The sequence below is a fragment of the Hemitrygon akajei genome, unplaced genomic scaffold (genome assembly GCF_048418815.1).
Source record: "Hemitrygon akajei unplaced genomic scaffold, sHemAka1.3 Scf000045, whole genome shotgun sequence".
Taxonomy (NCBI): domain Eukaryota; kingdom Metazoa; phylum Chordata; class Chondrichthyes; order Myliobatiformes; family Dasyatidae; genus Hemitrygon; species Hemitrygon akajei.
In genome coordinates, this window is record NW_027331931.1 from 3,529,006 (window position 1) to 3,544,286 (window position 15,281).

Below are 15,281 nucleotides of genomic sequence, written 5' to 3' on the forward strand. Positions count from 1 at the left end.
CCACGTGACACAGGACGTAGTGGACAAGGCAGAACGGAGCGTTGTCCAAAACTCCGTAATGAAATCCGTATGCTTGACTCATCTGGTAGAACAGGACCTCGATAATCACCACCATTAGATCCGCCGCAGCCATTGCCACCAGGTACCGCGTGACGCATTTGGAGAGACCGCATTTTCCTCGGCAGAGAACGATAATTGCCACAAGGTTAACTGCAGTGAAATAATAGACCAAAAATAAGAATAAAGAAAATCAAACGCATTTCTTTTTTTTGGTAGAAATACAGTTATCGTTTGTTCCCTTGAAATAAAACCCATCGTTCATCTCTGCCGGACATTATCGGTGGAAGTAAAAAGATACTTTGTTTGTTTGATCACGTGACCGCAGCATACAGCGTTTTACAGTAGCGCATGCTCACATTAATCTCTTCACGTTCACCGATGCAGCAGCGATGAGCAGAGTCCAAGAATGATAAATCACAGAAACGCGTCCTTCGGCCCAATATCTCCATGCCGACCGACATGGCCATCTGATACCCTTGTACGTGATTGGCTCACATTCGTCAGACTGTCCATGTGTACTTCAAATATTGTTAACGACTCTGTAGGGCCCATTTCCTTTGTCTGGCTGTTCAATATACAGAGCAACTTCTACGTGAGGAAACGTCGCTCGGAATTCAACTGCATTTCTGCCCTCTGATCATAAATTCACCCCCTTTTGTTCACGATACCTGTCCCACGGAGATGAATGACTGTATCTATACATTGTCATGGTTTTATGAACCTCATCCGCCGGTCACCTGCCTTTTGTAATAAAATGCCACTCGGCCGAACCTCTCCCTGTAACTCAATCCCGAGAGTCCCTGCAGCATCTCTGTGAATACTGTCTGCACTCTTTTCAGCGGACTTCTGCCTTTCCTATAACAGGGCGACCCCTCAATAAAATGCCCCTCGGCCGAACCTCTCCCTGTAACTCAACCCCGAGAGTCCCTGCAGCATCTTTGTGAATACTGTCTGCACTCTTTTCAGCGGACTTCTGCCTTTCCTATAACAGGGCGACCCCTCAATAAAATGCCACTCGGCCGAACCTCTCCCTGTAACTCAACCCCGAGAGTCCCTGCAGCATCTCTGTGAATACTGTCTGCACTCTTTTCAGCGGACTTCTGCCTTTCCTATAACAGGGCGACCCCTCAATAAAATGCCACTCGGCCGAACCTCTCCCTGTAACTGAACCCCGAGAGTCCCTGCAGCATCTTTGTGAATACTGTCTGCACTCTTTTCAGCGGACTTCTGCCTTTCCTATAACAGGGCGACCCCTCAATAAAATGCCCCTCGGCCGAACCTCTCCCTGTAACTCAACCCCGAGAGTCCCTGCAGCATCTCTGTGAATACTGTCTGCACTCTTTTCAGCGGACTTCTGCCTTTCCTATAACAGGGCGACCAAGACTGTTCACAGAACTCCAAGCGCGGTATCTCCGAGGAGAGAGGGAGTGTAATTGACGTGCGCATCTACACTTCCTTCCGAAGGTTAAACTGAACTTACAGCAAACGCACCCCTTCCGCAACTTTTCCTCGGAAAGTGTAACGGTAATCAAAGCGGCACAACGTAGGCAGGAATTTCGAGACAATTCTGATATTTCAGTAAGTGGAGACAACTTGTCAAGAACTTAACGTTTCAAAAGTGATATAGCAATTCCGGATTGCGCAATATGTTTCCAGAAGTTCCGAATAAGGGGAAAGGACAACTTCAAAGTGGGGGCTCAATCAATAGATGAAGTTGCTCCACTGGGGCGTTTTCCGTAAAGTGTTTTTCAATGCTGTTACATCATTCAGTTAACTGGGCAGAGTTGACAAACAGCAGGTCAGTTTTATTTTGAGATAATTCTGGGCAGGTCGAGGTAAGAACAGTTAATTGATTACTATTTCTCAGATCCATTGTGCTGTACACGTATATTTTAATATAATGGCGGTCAATGTCTTCCGAGGGCGCGGGCAGACGGCTGGTTTTCCAGTCGTATTCGCGATAGCCTGTTGATGCGCGGAACATGACGCACAGTGACCGGAGAGAATGTGATTGGTTGAGCGGGAGGCATAGGGCCTTGGAACATGCATGATGTAGTTTATGTCTCACACTAACACACATGGATATTTAATTAATTTGTTAACGAAAAAATCGTGCAAGAATTGGAGTATGTATATCTTCAGTTCAGGTGGAACGTCAGATAGGAGGACACCAGGCGTTTGTGATTTTGGATTTACAGCTTAAAATCTGGAGCAGGTGTTGAAGACTCGAGAAACTGAAGTCATGTGTTGTTAAGTGAGAACGAATTCCATAAACCAGAAGACGCTAGAAGAGGAATTAGGTCATTCAGTCAGTCGATGCCGCCATCATGGCTGATTTATTATCCCTTTCAACGCTATTCTCCCGCTCCTCCTTAACCTTGGAAGCCCTGATTAAACAGAAAGCTCTAAAACTTGGCCTTAAATGCAGCCAATGACTTTAGCTACACAACCCACTGTGCCTATCGTGTCCACAGATTTACCGTCCCCTGGATAAACATTTTTTTCCCTCTCGTCTGTGTTCCAAAGGGGAGTCGCTTAATTCTGAGGCTGTCATCTCTGTTTCTACACTCCTTCACTACAGGAAACGTCCTCTGTACATCCGCTTTATGCAGACCTTCCGAAGTTTTAGATCTCCACTCATTATTTTAAACTGCCACGATTACAGATTCGGAGCTATCATTTCACAGTCATTGGTCACAACGCAGCTCCTTGCGACACGTGACACGGTAGAGAGGCCGCAGCTCAATCCCATCACGCGCAACATCCTGGAAAAAATAATAAAAAACGGGAATGTATAAAACAGGAATATAGCTTCAATGGCCGGCATTGTAATGGCTCGCACTCAATGTAGGAATTGAGAAAATACATACTATGAAATTAGTTGAATGTATAAAATGGTAAATCTAAATTGCTTATAGCTTTCCTCATGTTCGACATTATTACCGTGAAGGGGCTGAAATCGTGCTATTTCAAGGGCAATTTGTATTTACTATATGAAGTTGGGAAGGTGAACTGATGTGACGTCAAAGCAGAGCGAAGTTGGGCCGAAACAAAATTATAACTCATCTATATTGTGGGCTTCCATTTGCGCTGAAAGCAGTAAGCTTCCGCTAGACAGAACAAGGACAACAAACTTCCCAGTAACATGCTGGTACAGCAGCCGAACTGGAACATTAATTAGAGTGAAAACACGGACCAAGGGGGAAAGGGAATGGATGTCGGGATCGGCTGCCTTTGCATTATCGCTCCAAAGGTGGAAGTAATGGACAATTAGAGAATGGATCGATCTGTTCTCTGTATTGGATACCCGGGTGATTTAAAGTGCAAGGTAAAACACATTTTACAGAGGGAAAATTACCAAACAATTTAACAGGAAAGCAGAGTATTTTACTGAAAGAAAGGGAAAGCAATCTGGTAGAAACATAGGTACTGCTTGAAAATGGAAAAGTTTTCAGGGAGTTTCGTTTATTAATTTTCTCGGAAAGCAATTGTGGGTTTATTTCCATAATTGTAAATTTATTCGACGCTTTCATCTGAGCTGAATAGTTTTCTAAAACATTTCAAAACTAAGGTAGCGGGGGAGAGCAGAAGAACTTTCACCTGCTCTCTGAATCGGGTCTGGGTCACTCCGTAGATAAAGGTATTTGTGCAGCTGCTGAAATTCTGAATCACAGAACCCCAAAACTGTACCTGAAAAAGCCGGATTGACATTTCCAGGTCTGTGTAGAGGCATCGCATGAGAATGAAGACCAGAGTGGTTGTCGCCCAACAGAGAAGGAAACTCGCCGACAGGCTGAAGAGCAGAATGATGGATTGTCTCCGACTCTCCATCTCCGGATCTCTCTGTTTCCCGCAATTTCCCCGTCCCTTCAGCCCCCTGCGGACTCTGCTCGCCGCCAGTATCTGTCTGACGGTCAGAGCATTGAGGGTCAAAATGAGGGAAAAAGGAAGTAGCGGATTCAACAGACGGTCCACCCAATAAAACCACTCAAACGATCTCGTAAAAGGAAGTGCTGGCCTATTGGTACAGACCCAGTTACCCTTCATCAAAAATGCTACTCTTTCAATATACAGGAAATAAAATGGTACGTTTTTTAAACAGAAACCGATAAATACTGCGCCAATCACCAAACCTGCAATTTTGGGGATGTAGTATTTCGTTTTAAACTTAGCGGAGCAAATGGCCACAAAGCGATCGAAAGTGAAAGCGACAGTAAACCACACGGAACAGTCAACGGCCACGTGACACAGGACGTAGTGGACAAGGCAGAACGGAGCTTTGTCCAGGACTCCGTAATTAAATCTGTATGCTTGACTCATCTGGTAGAACAGGACTTCGATAATCACCACCATTAGATCCGCCGCAGCCATCGCCACCAGGTACCGCGTGACGCATTTGGAGAGACCGCAGTTTCCTCGGCTGAGAATGATGATCGCCACAAGGTTAACTGCAGTGAGACAAAAATGACCAAAAATAAGAATAAACAATCTCAAACGCTGTTTTGCGTGGAAATTCAGCCATGATTTGTTCACTTGAAATAAAATCCATCGTTCATCTCTGCTGGACATTATCAGAGGAAATAAAAACAAATACCTGTGTTATGCGGTTTGTTTGAAAACCTGACGGCAGAATCAAGCGCTTTGCAGGAGCACCTGCTACACTCTCTCCTCACGTTCACCGATGCAGCAGCGATGAGTAGAGTCCAGGAATGATCGAGCACAGAAACGCGCCCTTCGGCCCATAATTCCATGCCGACCGCCACGTCCATCTGAGCTGGTCCCGTCTATTCACGTCTGGATCACATCTCCCTAAGGCTTTCACATTTGTCAAACTGCCCAGGTGTATTTTAAATATTGTTAATGTTTCTCTATCGTCCATTTCCTTTGTTAAGCTGTTCAACACACAGAGCAACTTCTATGTGAGAAAACGTCTCTCAGAATCCAACTACATTTCTGCTTTCTGATCGTAAAGTTGCCCCCTTTTGCTCACGATTACCCAACCCCGGGGAGATGAATGACAGTATCTATACATTATCATCCGCCAATCACCTGCCTGAAGGAATAAAATGCCACTCGGCCGAACCTCTCCCTGTAACTCAGGTCCTGGAGTCCCTGCAGCATCTTTGTAAATACTGTCTGCACTCTTTTCAAGTCAAGTCGCTTTTATTGTCATTTCGACCATAACTGCTGGTACAGTGCATAGTAAAAATGAGACAACGTTTTTCAGGACCATGGTGTTACATGACACAGTACAAAAACTAGACTGAGCTACGATATAAAATAAAATCACAGAGAAAGCTATACTAGACTACAGACCTACACTGGACTGCATAAAGTGCACAAAACAGTACCGGCATTACAATAAATAATAAACAGGACAGTAGGGCAAGGTGTCAGTCCAGGTTTCGGGTATTGAGGAGGCTGATAGCTTGGGGGCAGAAATTGTTACATAGTCTGGTCGTGAGAGCCTGGAATGCTTCGGTGCCTTTTCCCAGACGGCAGGAGGGAGAAGAGTTTGTAGGAGGGGTGCGTCGAGTCCTTCATAATGCTGTTTCCTTTGCGGATGCAGCGTGTAGAGTAAATGTCCGTGATGGCAGGAAGAGAGACCCCGATGATCTTCTCAGCTGACCTCACTATCCGCTGCAGGGTCTTGCGATCCGAGATGGTGCAATTTCCGAACCAGGCAGTGATGCAGCTGCTCAGGATGCTCTCAATACAACCCCTGTAGAATGTGATGAAGATGGGGGGTTGGAGATGGACTTTCCTCAGCCTTTGCAAAAAGTAGAAACGCTGCTGGGCTTTCTTTGCTATGGAGCTGGTGTTGAGGACCAGGTGAGATTCTCCGTCAGGTGAACCCCAATATCAGCGTACTTCTGCCTTTCCTATAACACGGCGTGCAAAACTGTTCACAGAACTCCAAGCACGGTATCTCCAAGGAGAGAGGGAGTGTAATTGAAGTGCGCGTCTACGCTTCTTTCCGAAAATCTGAGTTACTATTCGATTGCAAGGTCAGATTCTGAAACCAAGATCTCGCACCCCAGCCACCTTCCATCCGTTTTATTTTACTGATTCGGGTACAAACCATTGCTTTGAGCAGAACATTGTTACACGGTTTGGAAAGTGCGCGGTACTTTAAGTGTGTTTTTTTTTCATCTGTAACATGCATGTCGAACAATGACAAAATATAACACACAACACAAGTAAACGCAGCTAGGCAGTCACCTCTGACAGGGAGTATTCCGAAGTAAAATGTCCTGACTGAACGGCGTTGGTAGCTTCTGTCTTTATTGTTACCACTTTTGACAGGGTTGTAACTTGAAACAATGACGATTCAAATATGTTGAAGCTCTAAAATGTTTCAATGTAAATGTGGTACGTTTAGTATTTAGCACATTTATGGATTATATTCAGTAATACAGTTAATTTCGGTGTATTTCATAATCATATTAACAAAGATTTGAAAAACAATATTTACGGAGTGACCCATTTCAGTTCTGGCGCATCTGAGAAGGAACAGTGCTGACACCAAGAATCATAGATCCGAATATATGACTGGAAAAACTTGGGAATTGTCAAAGAGTAGAAAATGTCATAAACGTCCTATAATTGAACAGCGCTGGGAGGGGAAAAATAGAAGGGGAACCTTTCAGAAAGATGGAAGAGAAATTTTTGGTGGAAATTGGTAAATTTGCACTTGGGCGCTCAGCCGCTGGAAGATGCGTGCGCGAGTGTTTGAGGAGCGACAAGAGTCTCTGGATCACAGCCGTGGCGGCGCATCGTTTATGGTGAAATGGAATCCTACCGCACGGCCGCGCCATTGGAATCCCTGTCTTTAGACGAGTCTCTTTCACCCTTCCCTAACAAGCCGGCCTCGGTGACGAAGCATACGACACTACTGAGTTGCTGTAAAGCCTCATTTGTTACACAAATGTCCTTTATGGATGGAGAATATTCGCCTTTATCTGGATCTTATGTGACTGTAGACACAAGAATCCCGCGGATTTTCATGTTAATCTTCTGTACGGGAAACCTAGGGGGGCCGTAATAATATCAGAATTGCCTGTGATACCCACTTCCCGTGAGTCCGAACAGGAAAAGGGAACAGAATTTCACAAGTTGAAATCAAAGCTATTTACTGTGAGTTTATACGCCAATCTACTGCTCAAGTGACAGAGTTGGAAGGAATGCGGTCCGCTAATGACGGGAGGTTTCGATAGACATGGACTGTGTGTGTTACGTCCGTGCAGGTCGAGGTCTCACGTCACAAATGAGAAGACTACAGACAGTTCCAGTGACAAGTCTGCATGGACCAGGTTAAAATATTAACAGGGCGCAGGAGATTGAGAGGAACGAGGCGGAATTTTAGGGATTTTTAATAAACACCGATTGAAATCACATCAGCAGTAGCTGAGAGCGGTGTGAGGTCTCTGCTTCCGTATAAGTAATCGAAAGGCACTTACCCGGGATGCCGACAATTGTAATCACTGTGTAACAAATAGCCCACTCTTCAATCATTTTTAATCCAGGACTGTTAGTATTTACAGTTCTGTGCCGAGTGTTCCCAATTTCTAAATGTCATAAAAGTTGTAAATAGCCAGTAAATAAACTCAAACAATTATAACAAAGCCCAGAGAGCACATTTCTTTCGCGCCTACTCGGTAAAACTCTTCTCGGATCACACGTTGTTGAGAGTCCACCTCGTCTGGATGTTTCCCTCCTAAATGTAGCTGAAGCACAGAATGACGTACTTTTATAGAGCAATCGGTCACCAATAATGAAAACAACTTGTACAGTGATTGGTGCTAATTACCGCTAGTTAGCAGAAATATCTCTGCTCTAACGAACCGTGATGCCAGTGGGGAAATAACACGCCTGATTTCATTGAACTGAACGCAACACCTGTCATGAAGCCTCAAGAGACGGCCGATGCTGGGATCGCAACACCAGATGCGATGTTGTCAAACTACTCCGTGTAATGACAGGACATTATCTGCGCATCGCTGGTGACGACAGTAGTCTGTAATCCTGTGGGTGAGTCCACCTCATCAGCGCTGATTCCACTCTCACATTGCGAGTGGAGTCTCTGTCTTGTTACTTCCCCGTGATGACGCACCTTTCATGTGATTCACTGTCACTTTGCTTGCGGGGATTTATTTTTTACTGGACATTAACATGAATGATTTCTGGCGCAAACCCTCACTGTTTGCACTATTACCGGAGTCAGTCGCAAACACAGATGTTGACGAGTATGCGGCGCGAAATGCAAACCAATGACCCCAGCATTACAGACATTGTCCGCTGCTGTACCAGACAGAGAAAAACTGAAAATATTGTATCAACATCGGTTTTAATGCAAATAAGTAGCAATAACCATATTAAAGAGGCACCAGATGATTTTTGAAGTTGGATTTCAGAAAGAAATTAATTCAGGGAAAAAGTACATATTAAGGTGCTAAACAGAGATGAACTGCGCAGTGGAACATCAATACGCGTGCACAGCGAAGTATCAGGATATAGAAAGAGAGCTGTTCCTGAAACACGCTGTTCTCGTGTTTAGACAGAGAAATATGGAGAAGCAGGGGACAGGGGTTCTTTGACATTTCATGAAACATAATTTACAACAGGCCAGTTGCGTCACTTCCGCTACAGCACATCAGGAACAGAGTGACGGTCCAAGGAGAGATGCTTTCGGAAGAACGCAGCATTATCAACCAGCATCAATAACTGAGCTTCCGGGCGTGCACTGGCTTCAGATTAGAGCGGCGCAAATATATGAGTGCCGGGGAATGCGGATTGATGGTAAATCAGGGAGGATTCTGGCAGTAATTGTCGAACCCCTTTCTATGTGCATGAGAATAAAATTCTGCGTCAATTCAGCCACCGGACGTTAGGAACATCCGGGGAGACGCTTTCGAAAGAAAGCAACATTCTGAAACCAGCATCAATAACTGAGATTTTGGCCGTACAGTGGTTTGGAATTACAGCTGTTTCTCTATCTGAGTGCCAGGGAAAGGGGGTTAATGGTATATCAGAGAGCCTTCTGGCACTAACTGTCGAACCCCTTTGTATGTGCATGAGAATGAAATGGTTAATTGTGTGCAGCGCTCTCCTCCTCGAGGACAGGTACACTATGGATTCTATGAAAGCGAAGATAAGGTGCCTGCACCCAGAAGGTCATCTGTCCATATTCCTCCACTGACACTGCCCACATGACAAGTTCCTCCAGCATCGTGCAGGTTCCTCACAGATTCTTTTACAGGAGTTTCTCAGCTTGTTCAAGGCCAAATCAGGAGCCGCCGAATTCAAAAGTTAATTCCATGTAGCTTTGTGGAATAAAATGTTGTTTTGCCCATTCATTGCTTAATTCACTGACTAGAGTTGCACAAAAATGCGGTAATTATTTCTGGCTTCAGCAGACTATGAGAGAAATGGTTATTGTCCCATACTGATGCCACGCCACACCCAGACTGATGGAAGTACCCTTACCCCGCTGGGGAACATCCCGCAGTTGCATTCGATAACCGAGTCACAAAGCACAGAATCATGGAGAAGTCCGGCACGGAAACAGGCTGCTCTGCTCATCCGCCAGTGCGGAACTGATCCTTTCCCTAGTCCCGTGGACATTGCACCTGGACCATGCCGTCCATTCATGTCGGATCCAATTTACTCTTCAATGTTGAAATCGGTCCTGCATCCGCCATTTCCGTTGGAAGCCCGTTCCACACTCTCGCTGCCTCAAGAAGATGTCCCGCCGCATATTGCCCTGATATATTTCACCTTTCACCCGTAACTCAGTACTCTAGTCAAACCTCAGTGAAATACGCCTGCTTATGTTTACGCTATCCATACACTTCATAAACTGGAACTTCTCTTCCAAAACGTTCCCTCTTCCTCCAGCGCTTGAGGGAACCCGAACCTATTCCTAACCTACTTAATCTTTAGCTCTAACTCCCGCCCTCCAGTCCCGGCATCATCCTTCTAACTTCTCTATGCACATTGATGTCGTCCATGCGAGTACGTGTCTAGAACAGACATTCAATACTCGATATAGGACATTGCCAACGCCTTATACAACTTCAACACAGCATCACAGCTCCTGTACACATTACTTTGATGTTTAAAATCAAGTGTGTCAGTAGTTCTCTTTACGACCCGATCTGCCTGTGAAGCCACTTTCAGGGAATTATGAATCGGTCTTCCCAGGTCTCTCTGTTATACCACACTACTCAATGCCCTACTTTTTACTGCGTAAGACCTACCACGGTTTGTCTCTCCACCTCCCCCCCCCAAACTGATACACCACACATTTACCTGTATTCAAGACCATTAGCTGCTCTTGCTGTTTACTGCTCATCCAATATTTGTGTCATTTTCAAATCTGCAGATTCAGTTTATCATCTCATGAGTCAGATCACTGATACATATGACACACAACAATGGACCCAGTGCAACACCTGTGGTACACCAGTAACCACAGGACCAGTTAGAGAGGCCACCGTCTCCCACCACTCTCTGGATTCGGCGTCGAAGACAGGGGTTCCCATTGTTTTTATTGCATGGAGTTCTTTCACCATCGTGCCGGTCGCTCATAGATTCAGTCACCGGAGTTTCTGAGCTTACTCAAGGCCAGATCAAGAGGTTAAATCCAAGTTGCTTTTTGGAATATAATATGTTGTTTTGCCAAATCATTGCTTAAGACTGACTAGAATTGCACAAAAGTGCGGTAATTATTTCTGCCTACACAGACTATGAGAGAAATGGTCAGTGGTCCCATATTGATGCCTCGCTACACCCAGCCTGACGGGAGTACCCTTACCCCGCTGGGGAACATCCCGCAGTGGCATTTGGTCACAGAGTCATCGAGCAGTACGGCACTGAAACAGGCTCTTCTGCTCATCCGCCAGCGCCGAACTGACCCTCTCCCTAGTCCCGTGGACACTGCACCTGGACCATGCCGTCCATAACCCTCCCATTCATGTCGGATCCAATTTCCTCTTCAATGTTGAAATCGGTCCTGCATCCGCCATTTCCGTTGGAAGCCCGTTCCACACTCTCGCTGCCTCAAGATGATGTCCCGCCGCATATTGCCCGGATATATTTCACCTTTCACCCGTAGCTCACTACTCTCGTCAAACCTCAGTGGAAAATGTCTGCTTGTATCTACGCTATCTACACCCTTCATAAATTGGAACATCTCTTAAAAACCTTCCCTCTCCCTCCAACGCTTGGGTGTATGCGAACCTCTTCCTAACCTACTCAAACCTTCCCTCCAACTCCCCTCCTCATGTCCCGGCATCATCCTTCTAATTTTTCTATGTACTCCGTCAAAATTATTGATATCGTTCATGCAGGTTGGTGACCAGAACACATACAATACCCGATATTAGGCATTACCAACGTCTTATACAACTTCAGCATAGCATCACAGCCCCTGTACTCGTCGCTTCGATGTCAGACGTTCGATGTCCCTATAGTTCTCTTTACAACCCTATCTGCCTGCGACGCCACCTTCAAGGGATTATGGATCAGTCTTCCCAGGTCCCCCGTTATACTGCAGTACTCAATGCGCCCTCCCCCCACCTTTTACAGTGTAAGTCCTATCACGGTTTGTCCTCCCAAAGTGATTCACCATACACTGACCTGTATTCAAGACTATCAGCCACTCTCGCTGTCTACCACTCATCCAATTTTGGGATCATTCGCAAATCTGCAGTGTGAATATATCAGACTGTCGGTCAGATTGGTGATCTATATAACGCACAACAATGGACCCAGAGCAGCACCTGCGGTACACCAGTAACTACAGGCCTCCAGTTAGAGAGGCCACTACCTACTACCACCCTCTGGATTCTGTCTCTAGGACAGGGTTTCCAATATTTTTATTGCATGGAGCCCTACGATTAACCGAGGGGTCATTGGATACAAGAAAGGGAACCCCTGTTGTAAGCCAATGTTGCATCAAATTTACTACCGCTTCCACAGTGCCAAAAGACGGAACACTCCGGACCAACCTCTCAGGCCGGAATTGACAAAGGCTTTTTCTAAGATCTAGGCGGACATACACCACCGCAATTCCTTCATCAGCTTTCCTGGTCAACTCCGCGAAAAACCTTGTAAGATTGGTGAGGCATGACTTAACACGCAGAGACCTATTCAGACCCGGTCTAACCAAATATTTACATCTTTGATCTCGTTGAATATTTGCTAATAATGTACCCACTTCTGACGTCGCGTTCAAGGACTTAGTCCCAGAAACTTTCTTAAGTAACAGAATTCACTTGCAACCATCCAGTTCTCAGACACCTGACCCGTGACAGAGCTCGGCAGACGCAAATGCGGTGGAACCAACACGCCGGCAGATTGTGAGAATGAAAGCATGTTGAAATTTGATTTTGAGTTTTACAATAATGAACCGTAAGACGAGGGAAAGTGCACCAATCATCATAGAGAGATCAGATGTAGAAAGAGTGAGCAGCTTTAAGTTCCTGGGTGCCAAGATATTTGAGGATCAAACCTGGTCCCAGCATATTGATGTAGTCATTAAAAAGGCAAGACAGCGGCTGTACTTTATTAGGAGTTTGCAGCGATTTGGCATGACAGGCTGCATCACTGTCTGGTGTGGAGGGGCTTCTGCACAGGACAGTAAGAAGCTGCAGAAGGTTGTAAATCTAGTCAGCTCCATCTTGTGTACTAGCCTACAAAGTATCCAGGACATCTTTAGGGAGCGGTGTCTCAGAAAGGCAGCGTCCATTATTAAAGACCTCCAGCACCCAGGACAAGCCCTTTTCTCACTGTTACCTTCAGGGAGGAGATAGAGAAACCTGAAGGCACACACTCAGCGATTCAGGAACAGCTTCTTCCCGTCTGCCATCCGATTCCTAAATGGACTTTGAAAGCTTTGGACACTACCTCTCCTTTTAATATACAACATTTCTGTTCTTTTTTAACACATTTTTGATGATCCTTTCACTTGTTTATTATTATGTTTTAATTTATTTATTATTTTTATTATTATCTCTGCTAGATTATGTATTGCATTGAACTGCCGCTGTTAAGTTAACAGATTTTACGTCACATGCCAGTGATAATAAACCTGATTCTGATTCTGGTTTGCTAATCTGGGCTTGGACTGCGCTATAAATCTCCGCACTGAGTGCAGTATTGATCCGATTGCATGGCGGCCCGGTGTGGGAACACCGATGCCGCAGAACGCAAACACCTGCACAAGGTAGTGGATGCATCCATCCTATCACAGGAAAAGCCCCACACACCCGACAGGTGAAAACACAGGAAACTAGCGACACATCTACAGCGTGTGACGTCACAAGGAAGCGGAAGGCATAATCAGGAGCGCCCACCTTCCAGGTGATTCTCTTTTATCACGGCAGCCATCGGAAAGAGACACAAGACCATGTTTAGGAACAGTTCTTCACTCCGACCATCAGGCACCTGAAACAACACGGATTACTTCACTCACCGCAATACTGAACAGATTCCACAACCATGGACACACTTTCAATGACTCTGAAAGTCATGTTCTCGTAATATTGATGTGATGTATTCATCTATCAAGTTATCAATTTTTCTGTCTGTCTAATTTTCTATTTACCTATATCTATCTATCTATCTATCTATCTATCTATCTATCTATCTATCTATCTATCTATCTATCTATCTATCTATCTATCTATCTATCTATCTATCTATCTATCTTTTATTCATTCATTCACTCATTAATTTACTTACTTACTTACTTACGGTTTTGCATTATTATTGACTCCCTCCGTTGGCCAGTGTCGACCATGGATGATGCGACCGAGATGTCTCCCTGATACACAAGCCAATATGCAAAGCCATTGCAACAGGACATACAGAGCACGTTGTTGCCCCGCAGCTGTTGTTCCCAACCTTTCCCCGTAGTTTGCTACCGAATCTTTCCCCAGGACTGGGTTTTGTCGTAGGTTTGAGAACAGAATTTTCCATCTACGTGATGTGTGCCAACCCCGGCTGACAAGCCCCATCCGTCCGAAACCGTGGTAAGCCGCCTTTGCTCCTCATACTGTCAATAGAAATGGTTCCGCCGGACTTAGTAGTTAAACCTGATGTGAAGGTCAGGAGCTGGACTGGTTTAGAAGGTGTAGACAACTCAGAGGTTGCTTGGGAAAAACACCATTGAGAGAATTTTTATGTACTGGGAGTTAATCAGCATTACCAACCCCGTCTATCTCAAGCATAATGAACTCTTTCATTCTGATTTTTATTTAGTTTTTTTTTTCAGCTCAAGCTGGTCCAACTTGCTGTATGTGCAGAGCCGAGGACACTTATTCCGGAGTTGTTTAGTATTGTGGCTTTCTGGAGATTTACATGTCTATTGCTGTGTAAGTCTAACTGTTTAATACTAATGCATGGTGTCATTGGGATGAGACCAGTTGTGAATATTACTATTGGACAATGTATACTAGACAATGTCTGTTCGGAGGGTCTAAGCTAATCTGGCGGAGGATTGGAACCGAAGTGAACGTGCAGATGATTAGCTGGTCGGTGTACAGAGCCAGTGGGTAGAGAGACTTCTTAACAAAGAGAGGCTGATCATGGGGCAAAATTGCAATCAACAGGATGTTGCAATGCAAAAGGTGGACAAAATCGAAAAGGGTGAATGTAGGACTAAAGGTGTTATACTTGAAAGCGCACAGTATATGGAATAAGGGAGATGAACTTGTAGCACAGCTACAGATCGGAGTGTAAGGAGTTGTGGGCATCACTGAACAATGGCTGAGAGAAGATTTTAACTGGGAGTTTAATGTCCCAGGATTCACTTTGTACTTGGAGGACAGGCAGATAGGCCGAGGGGTTGGTGTGGCTCTGTTGGTAAAAACAAAATGAAATCAAATAATAAAAAAATAGGTGACATAGTGTTGAAAGGTGTTGAATCATTGTGGGTGGAATTAACAAACTGCGAAAATAAAGAAAAGACCCTGATTGGAGTTATATACAGACGTCCAGACCAGAGTAAAGATGTGGTTTGCAAATGACAACGGGAGATAGAAAATACATGCCAAGTGGGCAATGTTCCGATCATCATGAGCGATTTCAATATACAGGTAGATTGGGAAAATGAGGTTGGTGCCAGATCCAAACAGGGGGAACTTCTGGAATGTCTCCGAGATGGCTTTTCGTCCAGCTCTGGTAGAGCGAACTGCGGGATCAGCTGTTCTCGATTC

General features: G+C 45.0%; 2 protein-coding genes across 2 annotated transcripts in view; one reads left to right on the forward strand and one right to left on the reverse strand.

Annotated features, from left to right (window-relative positions):
• LOC140720622 (NACHT, LRR and PYD domains-containing protein 3-like) overlaps positions 1-15,281 on the reverse strand; it is a 745,417-nt gene that overhangs the window by 343,350 nt on the left and 386,786 nt on the right. The gene's annotated exons all lie outside the window — the stretch shown is intronic.
• Positions 13,235-15,281, forward strand: part of LOC140720562 (uncharacterized) — a 66,431-nt gene continuing 64,384 nt past the window's right edge. Inside the window, exon 1 of the mRNA XM_073035399.1 lies at positions 13,235-13,288. Coding sequence (XP_072891500.1) covers positions 13,235-13,288 — 54 coding nt within the window. The remainder of the gene's footprint in view (positions 13,289-15,281) is intronic.